This window comes from Solanum verrucosum, unplaced genomic scaffold, assembly GCF_900185275.1.
Source record: "Solanum verrucosum unplaced genomic scaffold, falcon-dt-bn FXZP01000222.1, whole genome shotgun sequence".
Taxonomy (NCBI): Eukaryota; Viridiplantae; Streptophyta; class Magnoliopsida; order Solanales; family Solanaceae; genus Solanum; species Solanum verrucosum.
The window spans coordinates 1,137,037-1,159,381 of NW_026020027.1; the positions used below are offsets into that span (position 1 = coordinate 1,137,037).

Below are 22,345 nucleotides of genomic sequence, written 5' to 3' on the forward strand. Positions count from 1 at the left end.
TATATAACTCTCCAAATTTCATCGGTGTCACATAAATTGAAACAAAGAACTACTCCCAATTTATGTTACTTATTTTCCTTTTTAGTCAGTCCCAAAAGAATGTCACGTTTCTATATTAAGTAACAATTTGATTATAAAATATTTATTTTACCCTTGATGAAATAATTTACAGTCATACAAACTTATATCATTCATTTTGGACGACAAGTTTTAAAAGTCTTCATTTCTTTTTTAAACTCCGTGGCGAATCAAACTACCTCACATAAAATGAGACGGAGGAAGTAATATATATTGGGCCCGCCCTGGCACGGGAACCTAATATCTAGTATATATATATACATGAAACTGCATAAAAAATATTATTTCTATTTTAATTTGATTAACATACTTTTCTTTTTAATCAAAATGATCCTTTTCTTTTAGCAATATTTTAATTTTAACTCTCGCGATATGTTTAAAATAATAAGATTATAAATGATTTTTTGATACATTTGACGTATTTTTAATTAAAAAAATATTTTCTTAAATTTCGTATCAAATCAAAATAGATCAAATAAATTAAAACTCGAATGGTATAAATTGAACAGTGGCCAATTCAAAATTGTTGATGAGTGGCCCGAAAATCAAGAAGATATGAGAGTGGTCCATCGTCACTGTATGAACCAATAACAGCGATGTTGGATTTTAAAATATACTAATATATAGATTAGATCTACTTCGAACTTTACAATTTAAACATCAAAAGCTTCATTCTTGAATTCCACAAAAGTTTCATAAAAAGGTAATTTTTTATTCTTTATTGCCTTTTTTGGGTGTTGATTTTATCTGCTTTGTTTATGATTTTGATTTTTTTGTTTTGTGAATTTGGATAAATAAAACCCAAATTTTGGTTGAGGTTAAAACAATATGAAATTAGCTTCACACACTCATAGTTTTATTTTATTTAAAGAAAAATTTCATCTTTGTGTGCTTGATGGGATGGGAGGTCTTTGCATTGTGACAGGTTGACTTTTCGTATAGTTATTATGTTGGAAGTCATAATCAACTTGGACTAGTGAGTATTAGGCTATAACTTCAGTCAGTTGTAATGAGTACAACTGCAAAATTGTAATTGTTACTGTTCTTACAACTTTGGTATTTGGATTTGAAGTTTATTAGTTCGGAAACAGTATCCCTCAGAGATAGTGGTAATGTCTGCGTACACCTTAACCTATTTAGAACGTACCTAATGGAATTATACTGGGTATGTTGTTGTTGAATTCGGAATTCTTATTTTCTCAAGTTACTGGGTTTTAAATGAATAATATGTATATATTTGGTGGATTTTAAATTAATAATTTGTAGTGGATTTTTTAAGATGAGTATAGCGTTTGAACAAAAGCTAATGAGTTTGACCAAACATGTAAATTGCACTCTAGCTACTCCCCTGCTCCCACCTCCCACCAACATAGGTACTGGATATCCATTTTGCTCAGATTCTTCAAAAGTGTTGTGGATGATTCTTGGATCTTCCAAAAGCATTGCAATTTTTGAAGGATCCGATACGGGTGTGACAATATTTTTAGAGTCTGAGCAACATAGACAGATAACTTTGTCCATCTAGTCTTGAAATGGAAAAAATCAACTAGTATTGTTGTTTCGCTAGAATTTAAATATGAGAACTTATGATTCTCAACTAGCTTCATTGACCCGTAGGTCACACGCCATAATTTCAGGAGATTACATGGCGTCCTTGGCAACAGCAGACGTGTGTGATGTGAATACAGGGCATCTGTCAAATGGCGATCTACGAGTTTTGCCACCAGTCTTCAAGATATATGGTCAACGCCGAGCTTTCTCAGGCCCCATAACGACCCTTAAGGTATTTGATGGCAATGTGTTGGTTAGGGAGATTCTTGAAACTAGAGGTGAAGGAAGAGTCCTTGTCATAGATGGTGGAGGGAGTATGCGATGTGCTTTGTTAGGAGGAAACTTGGCACAACTAGCCCAGAGTATGGGTTGGGCAGGTATTGTAGTTAATGGCTGCATTCGAGATGTAGATGAGATTAACGGTTGTGACATTGGTGTTCGTGCATTGGCATCACACCCTCGGAAACCGAACAAGAAATGCCAAAGCGAAAAGCATGTTCCTGTTTACATTGGAGATATGATGATTCGTGAAGGAGAGTGGTTATATGCAGATAGTGATGGCATCCTCGTATCAAAAACCGAATTATCGATCTAATTTTGAGAACCATCAAGTTATCTGCTCCAGCTCTGTGTCTTTAGATTTATGATCAAAGCCATATAGGAGTCAAAAATCATGGATTGTCTTGTGTTGTTTGAAAAGATGTATTGTTTCATTCAGTATTATCTAATAAGGATGTACCAATTACTATTTTCAAGACTCTCCTTTTGTACCAAATAATTGAACCTACTTTTTTGATTGTTTTAAGGGTAAATTTGAATTATTTTTGTTGTCTACCTAGCTACTAAGCTGGATATACATGGATTAAAGAGATGACGGTTAAAAACACATCTCAACTATAATTTTTTTTGTGAGTTTCATATTTAGACTATTAAGTGTTTGCATTCTCTATCTGAATTATCATCAATTATTTATCAAAACACACCTTGAACCTAACTACACCAAGTGCTCGTATACAATCGTCAAAAACCGAATTATATTTGACTCTTAATAAACAGAATTCAAACAAACAAAAAATATATACAAGAGATGGCCAAGGTAACTGTTTCTCCTGCTTATCAATAAATATAACTTGCAAAACTCCTACCATCTTAGGCTGCGCTAAGCTTATATATGATATCTTTACCAAATTCACAGGACACCTCAATTTTACCTGCATTCCCACTTACTTAAACTTAATGCAACTTCGGCAAAAACCATTATTATCTGAACTTTAGCCCTATTGTCAACACAATAATCTTGGATATTTCTTTAACAATCAAAAATAAAAAGGAGTAAAAGGGGAAGAAGAGTTAACTACTTGTACAAATCTCAAAAGCATTAGTGCAAGAAGCCTTAGACATCATACCTAGAGCAGTTGGTGAACATGGCCACGTAACTAACTAACAATGTGTCATTATATTCCTGCACACAAGAAAAGAGCAAATAAAGTAATAGAATCAGAAAGTGGCAAAAGCTGATTGGTGGACCTAGAACAAATATGAAAATTTCTAGTTAGCAGTTTCCAACGTTGCAATTACATAGTAATTATTTGAAGCTGATGAAAGTTTTATTAGAAAACTCTTAAAAATATCCTGCAAATAAAGAGACATCTCCACCTCCAAAGTTTTTTTTTTTTAAAAAAAAGAATATTGAAAGGCTACATTACTATAACCACGTCAACTCAAATAACAAGGTCAAAGAACACCTACCATCAAGAAATCATCTCGCAATTTCTCCGACTCAATTGTTGGTAATCTTCTTAAAAGACTGGAGACCTGCCTGAGCAAATGAATTCTCACAAGGAATTTCACCTACACCCAACAGGTAAGACATTAAAACTCTACAGCCACTGCACCATGAAAATATATTCTCTTCCATTTCCATGTTAATTGTCGAAAAAGTTTGTGAGACTAACATTCTCCAAAAACAGTTTCAAGTAAAGATACATTTTCTTGACTAGGATAGTTCATGAGGCTATCTAAGCATCTTAGACTTTCAGATGCAAAATATATATGTCAACTAGTATCCAGGTTTTATCTAAAACTATATTTCGTGGTGAGTATTCTCCCAGTAAACTTGAAAAGTGTTTTTTCCACAATAAGGAACTTCTTCGACAATCAACTAGAATGTAGCTTCAACTTCTAGCCAAAACTGGATACCTTTTTGCATAGCAAGAAGATAATGATGTAGCACTCTAATTCTGCTGTTCAGCATCTTGATGGCACTATGTGTGCCGGTAAGGTGCGCAGCCACTGCACAAATACAACTAATAAATAAATAATAGACAAACCATATCACTAAAAGTTAGGGCAACAGTAAGAGCATTCTACTTTGTATAAAGCATCAATAAAAGCTGCTTGAGTTCTGTAAGTTCTGTAAAGACAAATAAAGTTAAAGGTGCTCACACTGAGTTGCAGCAGAGCCTCCATCAGATGGTTTAAGATGTGCAACATGATCAACAGATATCCGTTATTCTTCAACAGTCTAGTAAACAGTCAGGTATTGCAAGTGAGAACGAATTCATTAGATGTTCCGAATAATTTGTGGAAAAGATGATATGATAAATGCATAAGGAAATACCTCTATTGTGTAGCTTGCTTGGGCAAAAATAAGCTGTGGGATGCCATCAATGATATGCAACTCTTTGAGTATCCATAAATAGTTTCAAAACACAAAAAAGAAACCAGTAAATTCTCATCAGTAACTTTAGGAGCTCAAAAGATGGACACAAGAAGATATTCTAATTGGAATTTTCTGCAAAGTTTATGCATCATGGTTTGGCACACAAGGCATAAACCCCAAAATCATTTGAGAAATGGTTAGAACAATAATGAGGGTTGTGGTGGAAGGCTCTGTATAAAATATGTTATCTGCCACCCAGAAAGGAGATAATACAAGTAATATGACAGAGCATCAGTAATATGACAAATAATATACACGTACCACTTTCATAGATAGTGATTGGCAAGTCCTTCTGTGCGTGATTGATAGAAGGATTGAGAAGAACGTACAAAGGACTTTCATTGATATCCATCAACTGATGCAACAAATATGCTAGTGTTATGCCTTGACAAAAACTGAAGGGAAAAACCGATGCTCTATAGGAAAAGCAAATGCAGATTATTCATCTAGAGAGAAGAACGAAGTTATTCTGGAATCATGGGCCTAGATGTCATTCTCAACACATTCTAGAAAAGGAAATATTATTACGATTTAAACTAATGGGATATCACAAGCTGGACCTAGTCACCAGATTATAGGCAACTAGTATCACCCAAAGAACAAGTATGTATCAAAGAATTCAGAAGATCTCGAGGAGAATACAGTCAAAAATATGCAAATTGAATTAACTTATAGCATTCATTTTTAAGCATACAGCACATGTTTAGCTCATTCTCCAATGAACAGTCTGCACAGAGTACACAATATTCTTCAGGCTGTTGAGTGCTTATCCACCTGGTATGGAGCTTGGTTTGTATATGCTGCTTCAATGCTTTGATAGAGGATGCTTCCAGCTTATAGATGGAAAATTTCAACAACTTACTATTTTCAGTTTTTTCCAGAGTTCTGGGAGGTTTTTCCTGATTTACTCCTTGGCTACTTGCCCTCACACGGTTATTTGTACCTCAAGCCCTCGATACATTTCTCTATGATCAGAAGAGCATCATAGCCACTTTTTCCCCACAAGAACATTCAAACACTAGACCTTGCGTTTAGCAAGTGGCTAGGATACCCATTAGCCAAGAAGGAACTCCTAGAAAGCGTGATGCTATGGTATCTCCTATATATCACTAGAAGGCCTACTACTTCTCCAGGGATATGGGTGTCAGCATCTTTTACTCAGCATGCTATTGATATCTTACCCTAAGAATTGACTTATCAAAGAAAAATTGCATTCCCACAGAAATAGATACACAGTTTGTTTCTATATTTTTACAGATTTTATGAAGTATCAGCGTGTATAGTCCATGTAGTGTCCAAATTCATATCCTATTCTCAATTTCTAAAACTTCACTTGACCTAATACAAACAAAGCTAACAATAAAGGCATAGCGCATACCCATGTCTAAGATACATAATTCTTCTAGTTCACAAACATCAACTCCTAATAAGCATCATATTTATATAGTCATATTTTACCCTTTTCATATAAGCATCTTCTCGCACATGCATTTATCAACTATCCAGTGAAGAGTATGTTTCTTACATTGGGTTAATTCGTTGTAGCCTTACATAACTACTACTATACCTAGTGGAAAATGTATGTTGTTTAGATTGGATTAATCCGTTATAGCCTTAGAAAACTACTACTATATTTAATATCTACTGGTTGTAGAAGTTGACGACCTTAGTTTAGACAATTAAGTAGTTCATCAAATAACTGGGAGGCAAACCCAGTCCGTTTCTCCATAAGAGAGATATTACTTGACATGAATGAATACATGCACATCAGATGGATAGACATTAAAGTCTAGATGACGAAGAATCAAAAGCGTAAAAAAGATGGTTATAACTCGCACTCACACCTCTCAATTACTGAGCAAACACAATTGAACAGAAAAGAGAAAAACATAAACAAGAAATAACTTGACTATGAGACAATACTTCCTTGTCCAGATTTCTATAACATAATTTACATTCTTTCTGTTTTGGGGCTTTAAATTCATTTAACTACACCATTCAAAATTTTAAATTTTGCTGTGTTTTTTTCTTTTTTATGAAACTAACTTATCAACTTGTTTTCCGTAAAAATCATCATTTTGTTTAACAGTTGAATTTGTGAAAAGAGGTTAAAGATAAGTGGGCTAAGACTGATCAAGTTCATTTCCTTTAGGCTAAAAGGGACAAACTCGCGATCTAATTCAAGAATAAGATCGTCCCAAAGAAGATGTATAGTACATGAGGGAAGGGGGTATTAAAGCCTCTTTCATGGAGATACTAAAAGGTGGGGGGGGAGAGTTACAAGATAATAACTACAAGCTTCTTGGGATTTTTTATAATGTCTTCTATTCTCCGCAAAACCTCCCTTTTGAAATCAATAACTTTGTATCATATCAAGGATCAAAACCTCTTGGGACTTTCTCTAATGTTTTCTATTCTCCGCAAAACCTCCTTTTTGAAATCAGTAACTTTGTATCATATCAAGTATCAAAACAGTACTACCCATAGTACTGAAACCATATTTACAATAGAGCTCTAGTGCCTTTCTAATGTCTTCTATTCTCTGCAAAACCTCCTTTTTGAAATCAGTAACTTTGTATCATATCAAGGATCAAAACAGTACTTGGGTAGTACTGAAACCATATTTACAATAGAGCTCCAGTGCCTTTCCTCTCTAGCTATAAAGAATCTAGAACATCTATGATAGACACAGTATCATTAGAGTAAATCTGATTACACCAAAAACATAGCAGCAAGATGAAGTTCAACATGATCTTCTGCACATCATTCTCTAAGCTCTCAAAAACCTCCTTTTATAGGTGTAAAAACTGAGGTTTTTTTATTACCGTGGTGTAGGTGTAATAATTGAGTTGTCAACTCAATGTGAAACGACAGCACACTTGGGTACTGAAAAGATTATCACATAGCGTGTAACTATGCTTAAATGCCTCACTTGAAACTGATTGGGACATGTGGGCTCGCGGCTCGAGATTGATTGGTGATCTACCGAGGTTACTTGTGACTGTTTCCAGGTGTAAGGTGAGCTTCTCCGGGTGAGGCTTCTCTTAGATGATCGGCTACAAACATCCTGCTCGAGCAGGTGTCTAAGGCTTCATATGCCATACCGGGGAGAGTCTTCTCAGTTCTCCCCGGATCACTGGCAGGTGTTCCTTCGTGTATTCAGTCTCACCACATGTCATGGTGTAATTCGCTCTTTCCACTAGATCCGATTTTGCCACATACATAACTATTAGTTTATTATTTCACTTCACTACCACAAATGTAACATCTAAATAAGAAAATAATTCCATATCTAAATGAACCGATGCATTAAATAAGCACTACTTTAAGCAAAGAAAAAGAACTCACAGCTCCGTGAATGTTCATATCTGATTCCTGAGCATCACTCCCCGTTGAATACCATCCCAGTATATAGAAATTAGGAAACACCTTCTTATCTGCTCAAAATTGCCAACATTAGTATATCAATTATATCACCAAAACAATCCAAGGAAACTTAGGTGGAGTGTAAAAAATCTAACATCACTTTGTTGGAAGGATTTTCCGCCCATACATTACTGTTTAATCTCAAACATGACCATTGGACGAGAAAAACAATGAGAATATATCATCCAAGCACAGCTTTAATAGAAAATTTAAACAATGTTATGTAAAAATTGTTTATGCAATCAGAGAAATCATCCAAACTCCACCTAATTCTCCTTGTATAGAATCATAACATTTAAGGAAATAATAAACTAACAGAGCTCCTGTTTCTTCTCAAGGAAGGCACAGTCAAGTGAGTGAGTAGATGGATCATAAAGAAGTTCGACGCTGTTGAAGATCTCAACTGTTCGGCCTCTCTGTACACCGATGACGCAAACAAATACCCTAGGCGGTGGCGGAGGGGAATCGGCGCCGGCGCTGGTACCAGCACCGGCATCGGAACCGGTGGCCTGAGATTTGACCCGAGTGTTGTGATGGGATATGTTGAGTAAAACGAGCGGGTGGAGCTTGAACGTTAAGCCGCTGCTGGATGAGGACGCCACGTGTAGAGCACTACTATTTTCTCTTCGTCTCTTTCGTTTTGTACTCTTTGATTGTCAAAAAAATACAATAAATAGTCCTTTATATTTTTTCACTAAAACTAAAAAAAAAAAACAATATAATTAACTTTATGTTTTTTCACTAAAACTAAAAAAAAAACAATATAATTAAATTTATAGACGTGGCTTGAGAATACACAAATTAAAACCATCAAAATACTATGTGATTTTATAATTATATGGTGTTTAATTAATGTAAACATGATTGAAAAATTAGTTGATTTTATTAACTTGATAAGTATTACTTATTAGATATCTCGAAATAATATAGTGAACAAACAAAGATGGACGGAAAGAGTACTATGTTTAGTATCCAGTGAAGAAGTGAGTTATTTATATATAATACTAAAATGATGTTTGACTTACATGTATTAATAATACATGAATTAGTTATGAATTTTTTTTTTTGTATTATTTTATGTCAGATTTTGTTATTTATGTATTGGTTGTTCCATCTTATTTCCTACATAATATTATACATAGATTTCGTTATAGCTTATATATATATATATTAGTTATCACAAGAGCATAATAGAACAATGTATTTTTAGTGATAGGTATAATGAGTAGATCCCAAAAAGCAGCTTTCGTAGAATATCAGAACTCAGCTTCACGAAGACTTTTAGCTACTCGTGTATATATTTGTTGAGTAATAATTGATGGAGATCTCAAACACTTTCGTAATGATCCATATGAGCATAAGAGAACAATGTATTTTTAGTGATGGGTATAATGAGTAGATCCCAAGAAGCAACTTTCGTAGAATATCAGAACTCAGCTTCACGAAGACTTTTAGTTACTCATGTATATATTTGTTGAGTAATAATTGATGGAAATCTCAAACATTTTCGTAATGACTTGATTGTTGACCTTGTCACAAACATTGTCTATAAAATTCAACTGATAGGTGTCAATATCATTAAAATTTACAAATCATGGTTTTCGGTGAATTTGGAATTTCATGTCACGATATAAAATCATGAAATGGAATCAGCGTGAAATCACATATTCAAACACTGATTTCATGTCATAATTTCATATGATGATATGATATCACATGGTCAAACACCTACTATATTGCTGATTTCATTATTGTTATAGCTATTCGTCAATTTATTTATTTCTTGACTAGTTTAAATTTTATTATAATCTATATTGTTCGAACTTTTAAAAAAACATCATAAGCAAAAGAATACATTATGAAACTTCAACACAATTCCTATAGTATTCCTTCCTAAAATGTCTTAGTTTCCTTTTCTTTTCTTAATCGAATTTTGTCCCGTTTTATTGATATCCAAAAAATAAGAACATTTGTGGACAAAATAAAGAAGTCTACAAAGCTCAAAACAAAAATAAAAATAAAAAACAAAAATCATCAGAAATAAAACAACACATTAGGAAACTTCAACACAATTGCCTGAGCTTTCGTCCAAATTACATGACTATGCGGGGCGTGACGAGGCGGATTAAAAATATTTATTTTTGTTAGATGAAGCTAATTAAGATATTAACAAATATATGTAAGTTTATCTTGCAATTATCATGTTATGCTCTATTTGTCATCTCAAGATGTAGAATCAGAACAAAATATCTTAATTTCAACTTATGTTGACACAAATATCCTTGGCCAATAGAACTAATAACACTTTTGAACCTTCAATTATTAATAAATTACTAAACGTAATATTACAATTGTGAACAATTTATATAAAGTTGAATAGACAAACTGGTATGGCAAGAAAAAACATCTTGATAAAAAATCAATTTATTTATGGAATTTATATTAAATTGGAAGGAGATCCAGGAAGAATTAAATAGAGAAAGAAAACAACTATTTATTAAAATTCATATCAATTTATTATTATAAGGTATTGCTAATTAGCTATAAGGAAAAAAAAAATAGAGGCTATTTACCGATGCAACATTGTTAAACTATAAATAAGATATTTGTTATTTTTTAAATAGTTTTGTTCTTGGCCTTTTTGTTAATTCTAAAAAACTAAAAGTTTTACCATACAATTTTATATTTATTTAAAATAGTCATATTTTAATTCATTTCATCTTTTCTTACATTCACTTAACTTCATATTAATGTTATTTTATATCATTTTCTTAAATCAGTCATTTTCATTTCTTTGTTCTTCTTACTTTCTTTTATTTATTTGTTTAATCCCGGGAATCAATTATTATAACTTTATAAGCATTGTATTATTTGTTTCTACAAAATTTGATTTGTTATTTTTTTATTTTGAATTTTTAAATTATTTTTTCTACTAAAATATACAAAACTAAAATTAAATAATAAAAAGGTGAGATGACATCTTCTTAAAACTGTTTTTATTGATTTTTTTAATCAAAAAACTCGAAAAAAATTAATTATTAATATTAATTTTATTTCTTCAAATCTTCCTCTAATTCTTCTCTTTCTTCCGTCTTCTTCCAAGTTAAAAATATACATATAATTTTGTCATTATTATCATTTATTTCATTTTCTTAAATTCTCTCTTTGCTATTTTCTTCTCTAAATAAAGTCATATTAATATACTCAACTATAATTTTTTTCTTATATAATTATGACTCTTAAATAAGAAAGAAAATCACGTAATAATGGAGAATATTAATATTAATTAGGTAATAACTTAACCGTTTTTTAAAATTTTATTTGAAATTCCAATAAAATCTCATCACTTCATTTCTTCAATAATTATTGTAGTTATTATACAATTATGAGTGTCAAATTACATTTAAATTATTATGTTATATTTTGCTCTTTCACTCTGATGATCAATTTACAATTTATTTTATATATATATATATATATATATATATATATATGAAACTGCATAAAAAAACATTATTTCTATTTTAATTTGATTAATATATTTTTCTTTTTAATCAAAATGATCCTTTTCTTTTAGCAATATTTTAATTTTAATTTTAACTCTCGCGATATGTTTAAAATAATAAAATTATAAATGATTTTTTTGATACATTTAACGTTTTTTTAATTAAAAAAAGTTAAATTCTTAAATTCTTAAATTCTATATCAAATCAAAATAGATCAAATAAATGAAAACTCGAATGGTATAAAATATAAATTGAACAGTGGCTAATTGAAAATTGTGGATGAGTGGCACAAAAACCAACAAGATATGAGAGAGGTCCATCGTCACTGTATGAATCAATAAACAGTGATGTTGGATTTTATATATAATATATAGATTAGATCTACTTCGAAATTTACAATTTCAACATCAAGAGCTTCATTCTTGAATTCCATAAAAGTTCATAAAAAGGTAATTTTTTTTATTCTTTATTGCTTTTTTTGGGTGTTGATTTTATCTGTTTTGTTTATGATTTGATTTTTTGGTTTTGTGAATTTGGATAAATAAAACCCAAATTTTGGTTGAGGTTAAAAAAATATGAAATTAGCTTCACACACTCATAATTTTATTTAATTAAAGAAAAATTCCATGTTTGTGTGTTTTGATGGGATTGGAGGACTTGATAGGTTGATTTCTCGTATAGTCACTCACTCAACTGATAGTTATTACGTTAGAAAGTCGTAATCAACTGTGACTATTAGGCTATAACTTTAATCAGTTGTAAATTGTAATGAGTACAACTGCAGAATTGTAACTGTTACTTTTCTTACAACTTTGGTATTCGAGTTTAAAGTTTACGAGTTCGGAAACAATTTCTCTATTTTCATGATATAGTGGTAAGGTCTGCGTATACCTTAACCTTCTCAGAACGCACCTAGTGGAATTACACTAGTTATGTTGTTGTTGAATTCGGAATTCTTGTTTACTCTAGTTACTGGGTTTTAAATTAATAATTTATACATATTTAGAGGATTTTTTAAGATGAGTATAGAGTTTGAACAAAAGCTAATGAGTTCGGCCAAACACGTAGATTGCACTCTAGCTACTCCCCTGCTTGCTGCCTCCCACCTCCCACCAACATAGGTACCGGATAACTGTGTTGTTCGGACTCTTCAAAAATGTTATGGATGCTTGTTGGATCTTCCAAAAGTAGTGCTATTTTTGAAGGATATGAACGGGTGTGGCAATATTTTTAGAGAGTCTGAGCAATATAGCCGGACAACTTTGTCCATCTAGGCTTGAACAGGTGGAAAAACTCAACTAGTGTTGTTGTTTCGCTAGAATTTAAATATGAGAACTTATGATTCTCAACTCGCTTTATTGACCCTTAGGTCATACGCCATAATTGTTACTTTTATCTGCATGTTTTGTTGCTTCTGGGGAAAAGTGCAGTGTTCTTCTTATCTGTTTCTGGGGGGGATGCTCACTTTACAAGCAAATGTTGATTCCGCTTGCTTAATGTCATTGGAGTGTCTCTTTAATGGTAGTTTTCTTGTGTAGACATATGGTATTGTAACATTTCTTGCTTGGTGAACTTATATATATGCATATTGCTAGTATAGCAGTAAGATATAGTATCCGATCCCTTATTTTGACTCATCACGACCATATATCTGTTTTCTTGATGTTATTTCCCGTATTGAACGTATAAATCAACTGTAGTTCTCACGGAGAACCTATAGATATTATCAACCATTTCCTTACATTCAGTATTGGACCATCCATAGCGTGCAGTAATATCTATCCTTCTAAGTTATTCAGTAATTCGTTTTGGTTGATAACCTTGTTTCTAGACGATCTTATTATTGGTTGTTGTTTTTTATGGATTGACAGTTCTATAGAAGTTTGTTTCACATCATTCTGAGCATGTGTCATGCAATTTCGATGGATTTTAGGGAATAGGAAGTCACGGTCCTTGATTCGAGATACAATTTCATTTTTTAGCCAATTTTCATGAATTACTGGTTGCACTGATCTTTTAACCATGTTCAACCTTTTCAATCAGATGCAGCACTGCCTTCTTATTTTGGAGTTTTGCTTTTGCCTTACTGGTTTTATATTTGCTGTATTGCTGATATTTGTGGGTTCTGTCTGCTTATAGTTGATTTACATGAAGAGTTTATGCACGGTCTCAACGTCTTTCTGGCTCCTACAAGGCCTATATAGCAGATTTCCACATTTGTAATGAAGATATAACTTTAGTTCTAAGAATTCTTTTTTGTTCTGATTTGTTCTTCAAGCTGTGACAACTTAAGATATGATAACATCACTTCGATTGAAATTTCAAATATATGTTTGTGTCACTATGCCTACATAGAAATGCAACCATTATGTTTAAGGTGTCTGGAGATTTTCAGGCAGGCATCATGAAACATGATAGGTAAACAATGCATAATAACAACAACCAAGCAAGTTGAGGTCGATTATTATCATCATTAACCATGTCTCTCCATTTAGCTAATCTCATTCTCTATATTTTTTACTGGCATATGATAGATAATGGCTGCGGGGAAAGAAAATGAACTAATTCAGTTGCTAACGTTTACAGTTTTAGATGGCGTCCTTGGCAACAGCAGAAGTGTGTGATGTGAATGCAGGGGATCTGTCAAATGGTGATCTACGAGTTTTGCCACCAGTCTTCAAGATATATGGTCAATGCCGAGCTTTCTCAGGCCCCATTACGACCCTTAAGGTATTTGAGGACAATGTGTTGGTTAGGGAGCTTCTTGAAACTAGAGGTGAAGGAAGAGTCCTTGTCATAGATGGTGGAGGGAGTATGCGATGTGCTTTGGTAGGAGGAAACTTGGGACAACTAGCCCAGAATATGGGCTGGGCAGGTATTGTAGTTAATGGCTGCATTCGAGATGTAGATGAGATTAACGGTTGTGATATTGGTGTTCGTGCATTGGCATCACACCCTCAGAAATCGAACAAGAAAGGCCAAGGCGAAAAGCATGTTCCTATTTACATTGGAGGTATGCTGATTCGCGAAGGAGAGTGGTTATATGCAGATAGTGATGGCATCCTCATATCAAAAACCGAATTATCGATCTAATTTTGAGAACCATCAAGTTATCTGCTCCAGCTCTGTGTCTTTAGATTTATGATCAAAGCCAAATAGGAGTCAAAGATCTTGGATTGTGTTGTGCTGTGCTGTTTAAAAAGATGTATTGTTTCATCCAGTATTATCTAATAACGATGTACCAATTACTATTTTCATGACTCTGCTTTTGTACCAAATAATTGAACCTATTTTTTTGATTGTTTTAAGGGTAAATTTGAATTATTATTGTTGTCTACCTAGCTACTAAGCTGGATATACATGGATTAAAGAGATGAAGGTTAAAAACACATCTTAACTATAATTTTTTTTGTGAGTTTCATATTTAGACTATTAAGTGTTTGCATTCTCTATTCGAATTATCATCAATTATTTATCAGAACACACCTTGATGCTGACTAGACCAAGTGCTTGTATACAATTGTCAAAAAGCACGTAACAATATAATTTACCCATAAAATTCCATCTAAATGAGAGTTGACTCATTAATTTCAATGTGTGTTTTAATAAATAATTGACAATATGCAAATACTTAAAGTTCAAAAAGAAAATTCTAAAAGAAATGATATTTCAGGTGTGCTTTCCATTATCACTTTTTATTTTTATTTTAAATCAATTAATTTCTTTAATTATCTGCGCTGAGTGCCATTTGACACTATTTTTAAACAAAACAAGAGTGTACACCATACATCAATAGATACTAATCAAAGGTTCAAGGTGTGTTTTGATGAATAATAGTTCATATAGAAAACACAAATACCTAATAATCCAAGTAAAAAACTTGCAAAACAGTAATACTTCTAAGTATATTTTTAACCATTATCTCTAAATTGAAAGGTAAACAAACAAATCGTAAAAGTTAATGGATCAACACTGGCTCACCATATATATAACCCCTTCACCACATTTTTTTTTGGGTAACTCACAACACAATTCTTTCAAATTCTATACTATATTATGACAAATGGAATAATCCTTAAATAAAATTACTACTGCAGAGAAGGAAGCAGGAAAATACCATAGTGCTTAATTAAAAGCTTTTCTACCCAAAAACATCTGCCATTTTCTACATATCTATGATAGCAACACAAGAATCAACGAAAATGGGCAGGCTAACACAAAGGACAAGCAAAAGAAAAATGAAGCTACTAAATGATTCCTATATCCTCATGAATGGGATACCTAAACTCGCCGATGCTGTAACTACTGCAGGAAATAAATAGCACAAAAAGGCAATATTGGAGATATATCAACTTTCAGATAAAAGAAGTTCTCCCGCCCCTCCTACTATGCCGTTCATATGCAGTGTTGAACTTGTCAACCAACTCGTTCATTGTACTGCAACGAAGAAAATAGAAAAAATTTAGATCCTATTATATTTGACTCTTAATAAACAGGATTCCAACAAACAAAAAATATATACAAGAGATGGCCAAGGGAACTGTTTCTCCTGCTTGTCAATAAATATAACTTACAAAACTCCTGCCATCTTAGGCTGCGGTAAGTTTATATATGATATCTTAACCAAATTCACAGGACACCTCAATTTTATCTGCATTCCCACTTAAACTTAATGCAACTTCGGCAAAAACCATTATTATCTGAACTTTAGCCCTATTGTCAACACAATAATCTTGGATATTTCTTTAACAATGAAAAATAAAAGGAGTAAAAGGGGAAGAAGAGTTAACAACTTATACAAATCTCAAAAGCATTAGTGCAAGAAGCCTTAGACATCATACCTAGAGCAGTTGGTGAACATGGCCAGGTAACTAACTAACAATGTGTCATTATATTCCTGCACACAAGAAAAGAGCAAATAAAGTAATAGAATCAGAAAGTGGCAAAAGCTGATTGATGGACCTAGAACAAATATGAAAATTTCTAGTTAGCAGCTTCCAACGTTGCAATTACATAGTAATTATTTGAAGCTGATGAAAGTCTTATTAAAAAACTCTTAAAAAATATCCTGAAAATAAAAAGACATTTCCAACTCCAAAGTTTAAAAAAAAAAAGAAAAAAAAAAGAGAGAATACTGAAAGGCAACATTACTAAAACCACGTCAACTCCAATAACAAGGTCAAAGAACACCTACCATCAAGAAATCATCTCGAAATTTCTCCGACTCAATTGTTGGTAATCTTCTTAAAAGACTGGAGACCTGCCTGAGCAATGAATTCTCACGAGGAATTTCACCTACACCCAACAGGGAAGACATTAAAACTCTACAGCCACTGCACCATGAAAAAATATTCTCTTCCATTTCCATGTTAATTGTCGAAAAAGTTTGTGAGACTAACATTCTCCAAAAACAGTTTTCAAGTAATGATACATTTTCTTGACTAGGATAGTTCATGAGGCTATCTAAGCATCGTAGACTTTCAGATGCAAAATATATATGTCAACTAGTATCCAGGTTTTATCTAAAACTATATTTCGTGGTGAGTATTCTCCCAGAAAACTTAAAAGTGTTTTTTCCACAATAAGGAACTTCTTCGACAGTCAACTAGAATGTAGGTTCAACTTCTAGCCAAAACTGGATACCTTTTTGCATAGCAAGAAGATAATGATGTAGCACTCTAATTCTGCTGTTCAGCATCTTGATGGCACTATGTGTGCCGGTAAGGTGCGCAGCCACTGCACAAATAGAACTAATAAATAAATAAATGATAGACAAACCATGTCACTAAAAAGTTAGGGCAACGGTAAGATCATTCTACTTTGTATAAAGCATCAATAAAAGCTTGAGCTTTGCGAAGACAAATGAAGTTAAAGGTGCTCACACTGAGTTGCAGCAGAGCCTCCATCAGATGGTTTAAGATGTGCAACATGATCAACAGATATCCGTTCAGCTTCAACGGTCTAGTAAACAGTCAGGTATTGCAAGTGAGAACGAATTTGTTAGATGTTCCGAAGAATTTGTGGAGAAGATGATATGATAAATGCACAAGGAGATACCTCTATTGTGTAGCTTGCTTGGGCAAAAATAAGCTGTGGGATGCCATCAATGATATGCAACTCTTTGAGTATCCATAAATAGTTTCAAAACACAAAAAAGAAACCAGTAAATTCTCATCAGTAACTTTAGGAGCTTAAAAGATGGACACAAGAAGATATTCTAATTGGAATTTCTACAAAGTTTATGAATCATGGTTTGGCACACAAGGCATAAACCCCAAAATCATTTGAGAAATGGTTAGAACAATAATGAGGGTCGTGGTGGAAGGCTCTGTATAAAATATGTTATCTGCCACCCAAAAAGGAGATAATACAAGTAATATGACAGAGCATCAGTAATATGACAAATAATATACACGTACCACTTTCATAGATAGTGATTGGCAAGTCCTTCTGTGCATGATTGATAGAAGGATTGAGAAGAACGTACAAAGGACTTTCATTGATATCCATCAACTGATACAACAAAATATGCTAGTGTTATGCCTTGACAAAAACTGAAGGAAAAGCAAATGTAGATATTCATCTAGAGAGCAGAATAAAGTTATTCTGGAATCACGGGCCTAGATGCCATTCTCAACACATTCTAGAAAAGGAGATATTATTACAATTTAAACTAATGGAATATCACAAGCTGGAACTAGTCACCAGATTATAGGCAGCTAGTATCACCCAAAGAACAAGTATGTATCAAAGAATTCAGAAGATCTCGAGGAGAATACAGTCAAAAATATGCAAATTGAATTAACCTATAGCACAGTTTTAAGAAGCATACAGCACTTGCTTAGCTGATTCCCCAATGCACAGAGTACACAATATTCTTCAGGCTGTTAAGTGCCAAGGCAGCTTATTCACCTGGTATGGTGCTTGGATTGTATATGCTGCTTCAATGCTTTGATAGAGGATGCTTCCAGCTTATAGATTGACAATTTCAACAACTTACTATTTTCAGTTGTTTTTCCTCATTTACTCCTTGGCTACTTTCCCTCACACGGTTATTTGTATCTCAAGCCCTGGATACATTTCTCTATGATCAGAAGAGCATCATAGCCACTTTTTCCCCAAAAGAACATTCAAACACTAGACCTTGAGTTTAGCAAGTAGCTAGGATACCATTAGCCAAGAAGGAACTCCTAGAAAGCGTGATGCTATGGTATCTCCTATATATCTCTAGAAGGCTACTACTTCTCCAGGGATATGGGTGTCAGCATCTTTTACTCAGCATGCTATTGGTATCTTACCCTAAGAATTGACTTATCAAAGAAAAATTGCATTCCCACAGAAATAGATACACAGTTTGTTTCTTTATTTTTACAGATTTTATGAATTATCAGCATGTATAGTCCATGTAGTGTCCAAATTCATATCCTATTCTCAATTTCTAAAACTTCACTTAACCTAATATAAACAAAACTAACAATAAAGGCATAGTGCATACCCATGTCTAAGACACATAATTCTTCTAGTTCACAAACATAAACTCATTAATAAGCATCACATTTATATAGTCATATTTTACCCTTTTCATATAAGCATCTTCTCGCATGCATTTATCAACTATCTAGTGAAGAGTATGTTTCTTCCATTGGGTTAATTCGTTGTAGCCTTACATAACTACTACTATATCCAGTAGCAAATGTATATTTTTTAGATTGGGTTAATCCGTTATAGCCTTACAAAACTACTACTATATTTAATATCCAAAGGTTGTAGAAGTTGACGACCTTAGTATAGACAATTAAGTAGTTCATCAAATAACTGGGAGGCAAACCCAGTCCGTTTTCCCATAAGAGAGATATTACTTGACATGAATGAATACATGCACACCAGATGGATAGACATTAAAGTCTAGATGATGAAGAATCAGAAACATAAAAAAAAAAGATAGTTATAACATGCAGAGTTAGTGTTCACTCGCACCTTTCAATTACTGAGCAAACACAATTGAACAGAAAAGAGAAAAACATAAACAAGAAATAACTTGAATATGAGACAATACTTCCTTGTCCAGATTTCTATCACATAATTTACATTCTTTTTGTTTTGGGGCTTCAAATTCATTTAACTACACCATTCAAAATATTAAATTTTGTTGTGTTTTTTCTTTTATGAAACTAACTTATCAACTTGTTTTCCATAAAAATCGTCATTTTGTTTAACAGTTGAATTTGTGAAAAGAGGTTAAAGGCAAGTGGGCCTAAGACTGATCGAGTTCATTTCCTTTAGGCTAAAAGGGCCAAAGTCGTGATCTAATTTTAGAATAAGATCGTCCCAAAGAAGATGTATAGTACATGAGGGAAGGGGGTATTAAAGCCTCTTTCACGGAGATACTAAGAGGGGGGGGGGGGGGGGGGGGGGACAAGATAATAACTACAAGCTTCTTGGGATTTTTTCTAATGTCTTCTATTCTCCGCAAAACCTCCTTTTTGAAATCAGTAACTTTGTATCATATCAAGGATCAAAACAGTACGTGGGAAGTACTGAAACCATATTTACAATAGAGCTCTAGTGCCTTTCCTCTCTAGCTATAAAGAATCTAGAACATCTATGGCTATAAAGAATCTAGAACATCTATGATAGACACACACAGTATCATTAGAGTAAAGCTGATTACACCAAAAACATAGCAGTAAGATGACGTTCAACTTAATCTTCTGCACATCATTCTCTAAGCTCCAAAAACCTCCTTTTATAGGTGCAAAAACTAAGTTTTTTTTATGACCGTGGTGTAGCTGTAATAACTGAGTTGTCAACTCAATGTGAAACTACAGTACGCTTGGGTACTGAAAAGATTATCACATAGCGCGTGACTATACTTAAATGCCTCACTTGAAACTGATTGGGGCATGCAGGCTCGCGGCTCAAGGTTGATTATTGATCTACCGAGGTTAATTGTAAGGTGATCTTCTCCAGGTGAGGCTTCTCTCAGATGACCGGCTACAAACATCCCGCTTGAGCAGGTGTCTAAGGCTTCATATGCCATACCGGGGAGAGTCTTCTCAGTTCTCCCCGGATCACCGGCAGGTGTTCCTTCGTATATTCAGTCTCACCACATGTCATGGTGTAATTCGCTCTTTCCACTAGATCCGATTTTGCCACATACTATTAGTTTATTATTTCACTTCACTACCACAAATGTAACATATAAATAAGAAAATAATTCCATATCTAAATGAACCGATGCATTAAATAAGCACTACTTTAGGCAAAGAAAAAGAACTCACAGCTCTGTGAATGTTCATATCTGATTCCTGAGCATCACTCCCCGTTGAATACCATCCCAGTATATAGAAATTAGGAAACACCTTCTTATCTGCTCAAAATTGCCAACATTAGTATATCAATCATATCACCAAAACAATCCAGGGAAACTTAGGTGGAGTGTAAAAAATCTAACATCACTTTGTTGGAAGGATTTTCCGCCCATACATTACTGTTTAATCTCAAACATGACCATTGGACGAGAAAAACAATGAGAATACATCATCCAAGCACAACTTTATTAGAAAATTTTAACAATGTTATGTAAAAATTGTTTATGCAATCAGAGAAATCGTCCAAACTCCACCTAATTCTCCTTGTATAGAATCATAACATTTAAGGAAAGAATAAACTAACAGAGCTCCTGTTTCTTCTCAAGGAAGGCACGGTCAAGTGAGTGAGTAGATGGATCATAAAGAAGTTCGAAGCTGTTGAAGATCTCAACTGTTCGGCCTCTCTGTACACCGATGACGCAACCGAATACCCTAGGCGGTGGCGGAGGGGAATCGGCGCCGGCGCTGGAACCGGCACCGGCATCGGCACCGGTGGCCTGAGATTTGACCCGAGTGTAGTGATCGGATATGTTGAGTAAAACGAGCGGGTGGAGCTTGAACGTTAAGCCGCTGCTGGATGAGGACGCCATTGTAGAGCACTACTATTTTCTCTTCGTTCTCTTTCTTTTTGTACTCTTTGATGGTCGATTGTCGAAAAAAATACAATAAATAGTCCTTTATATTTTTTCACTAAAACTAAAAAAAAAAACAATATAATTAACTTTATGTTTTTTCACTAAAACTAAAAAAAAAACAATATAATTAAATTTATAGACGTGGCTCGAGAATACACAAATTAAAACCATCAAAATACTATGTGATTTTATAATTATATCGTGTTTAATTAATGTAAACATGATAGAAAAATTAGTTGATTTTATTAACTTGATAAGTATTATTAGATATCTCGAAATAATATAGTGAACAAGTAAAGATAGACGGAAGGAGTACCATGTTTAGTATCCAGTTAAGGAGTGAGTTATTTATATATAATATTAATATGATGTTTGACTTACAATTTATAAATTCACCTAACTAATACATGTAAAAGTTATGATGTAATCTTATATTATTTTATACATGATAGAAGATAGAATAAATAGTACATAAATAACTAATACGTGTATAAAATAATACATAAAATTTTCTTATCACTAATACATATATAACTCTAACCAGCTACTCAACGTCCGCTTAATGGTCGTTTGATAGCTGGTTAGAGTTATACATGTATTAATAATACATAAATTAGTTATGAATATATTTTTTTTGTATTATTTTATGTTGGATTTGTTATTTATGTATTTGTTGTTCCATCTTATATCCTACATAATATTATACATAGATTCCCTTGTAGCTTATATATGTATTAATTATATACGTTTCTAAAGTACAAATCAAACAAGTATCAATTTTATACATAATTCTTACCAATTGTTAAACATAGTATATAGCTATATATTACTTGTGCATGATTTAATACATGAATAACTATTCTCCTAACTAGTTACCAAATGACCCGTAAGAGCATCAGAGAACACTATATTTTTAGTGATGGGTATAATGAGTAGATCACAAGAAGCAACTTTCGTAGAATATTAGAACTCCGCTTCACGAAGACTTTTAGTTACTCATGTATATATCTGTTGAGTAATAATTGATGAAGATCTCAAACACTTTCGTAATGACTT

The 22,345-nt window shown here is 33.1% G+C and overlaps 3 protein-coding genes and 1 pseudogene across 3 annotated transcripts; 2 read left to right on the plus strand and 2 right to left on the minus strand.

Moving 5' to 3' along the window:
* Nucleotides 1–1,710: 1,710 nt before the first annotated feature.
* On the plus strand, nt 1,711–2,266 carry LOC125821180 (putative 4-hydroxy-4-methyl-2-oxoglutarate aldolase 3). Its single transcript, XM_049500593.1, has one exon. It carries the CDS (start codon nt 1,724–1,726, stop codon nt 2,222–2,224), a length of 501 nt encoding a protein of 166 aa, XP_049356550.1. The 5' UTR covers nt 1,711–1,723; the 3' UTR covers nt 2,225–2,266.
* A 697-nt stretch (nt 2,267–2,963) lies between these two features.
* Nucleotides 2,964–13,307, minus strand: LOC125821119 (COP9 signalosome complex subunit 6a-like; annotated as a pseudogene).
* Nucleotides 13,308–13,837: 530 nt separating this feature from the next.
* Nucleotides 13,838–14,403, plus strand: LOC125821159 (putative 4-hydroxy-4-methyl-2-oxoglutarate aldolase 3). The gene has a single exon (XM_049500570.1). It carries the CDS (start codon nt 13,876–13,878, stop codon nt 14,374–14,376), a length of 501 nt encoding a protein of 166 aa, XP_049356527.1. The 5' UTR covers nt 13,838–13,875; the 3' UTR covers nt 14,377–14,403.
* Nucleotides 14,404–15,337: 934 nt separating this feature from the next.
* Nucleotides 15,338–21,303, minus strand: LOC125821158 (COP9 signalosome complex subunit 6a-like). Its single transcript, XM_049500569.1, has 9 exons — nt 20,959–21,303; nt 20,565–20,653; nt 17,703–17,796; nt 17,341–17,402; nt 17,166–17,244; nt 16,927–17,019; nt 16,478–16,578; nt 16,125–16,180; nt 15,338–15,720 (listed from the first exon to the last, which is right to left on the minus strand). The coding sequence occupies exons 1-9, from the start codon at nt 21,242–21,244 to the stop codon at nt 15,639–15,641; spliced, it is 942 nt and encodes a 313-aa protein (XP_049356526.1). The 5' UTR covers nt 21,245–21,303; the 3' UTR covers nt 15,338–15,638.
* Nucleotides 21,304–22,345: the final 1,042 nt, after the last annotated feature.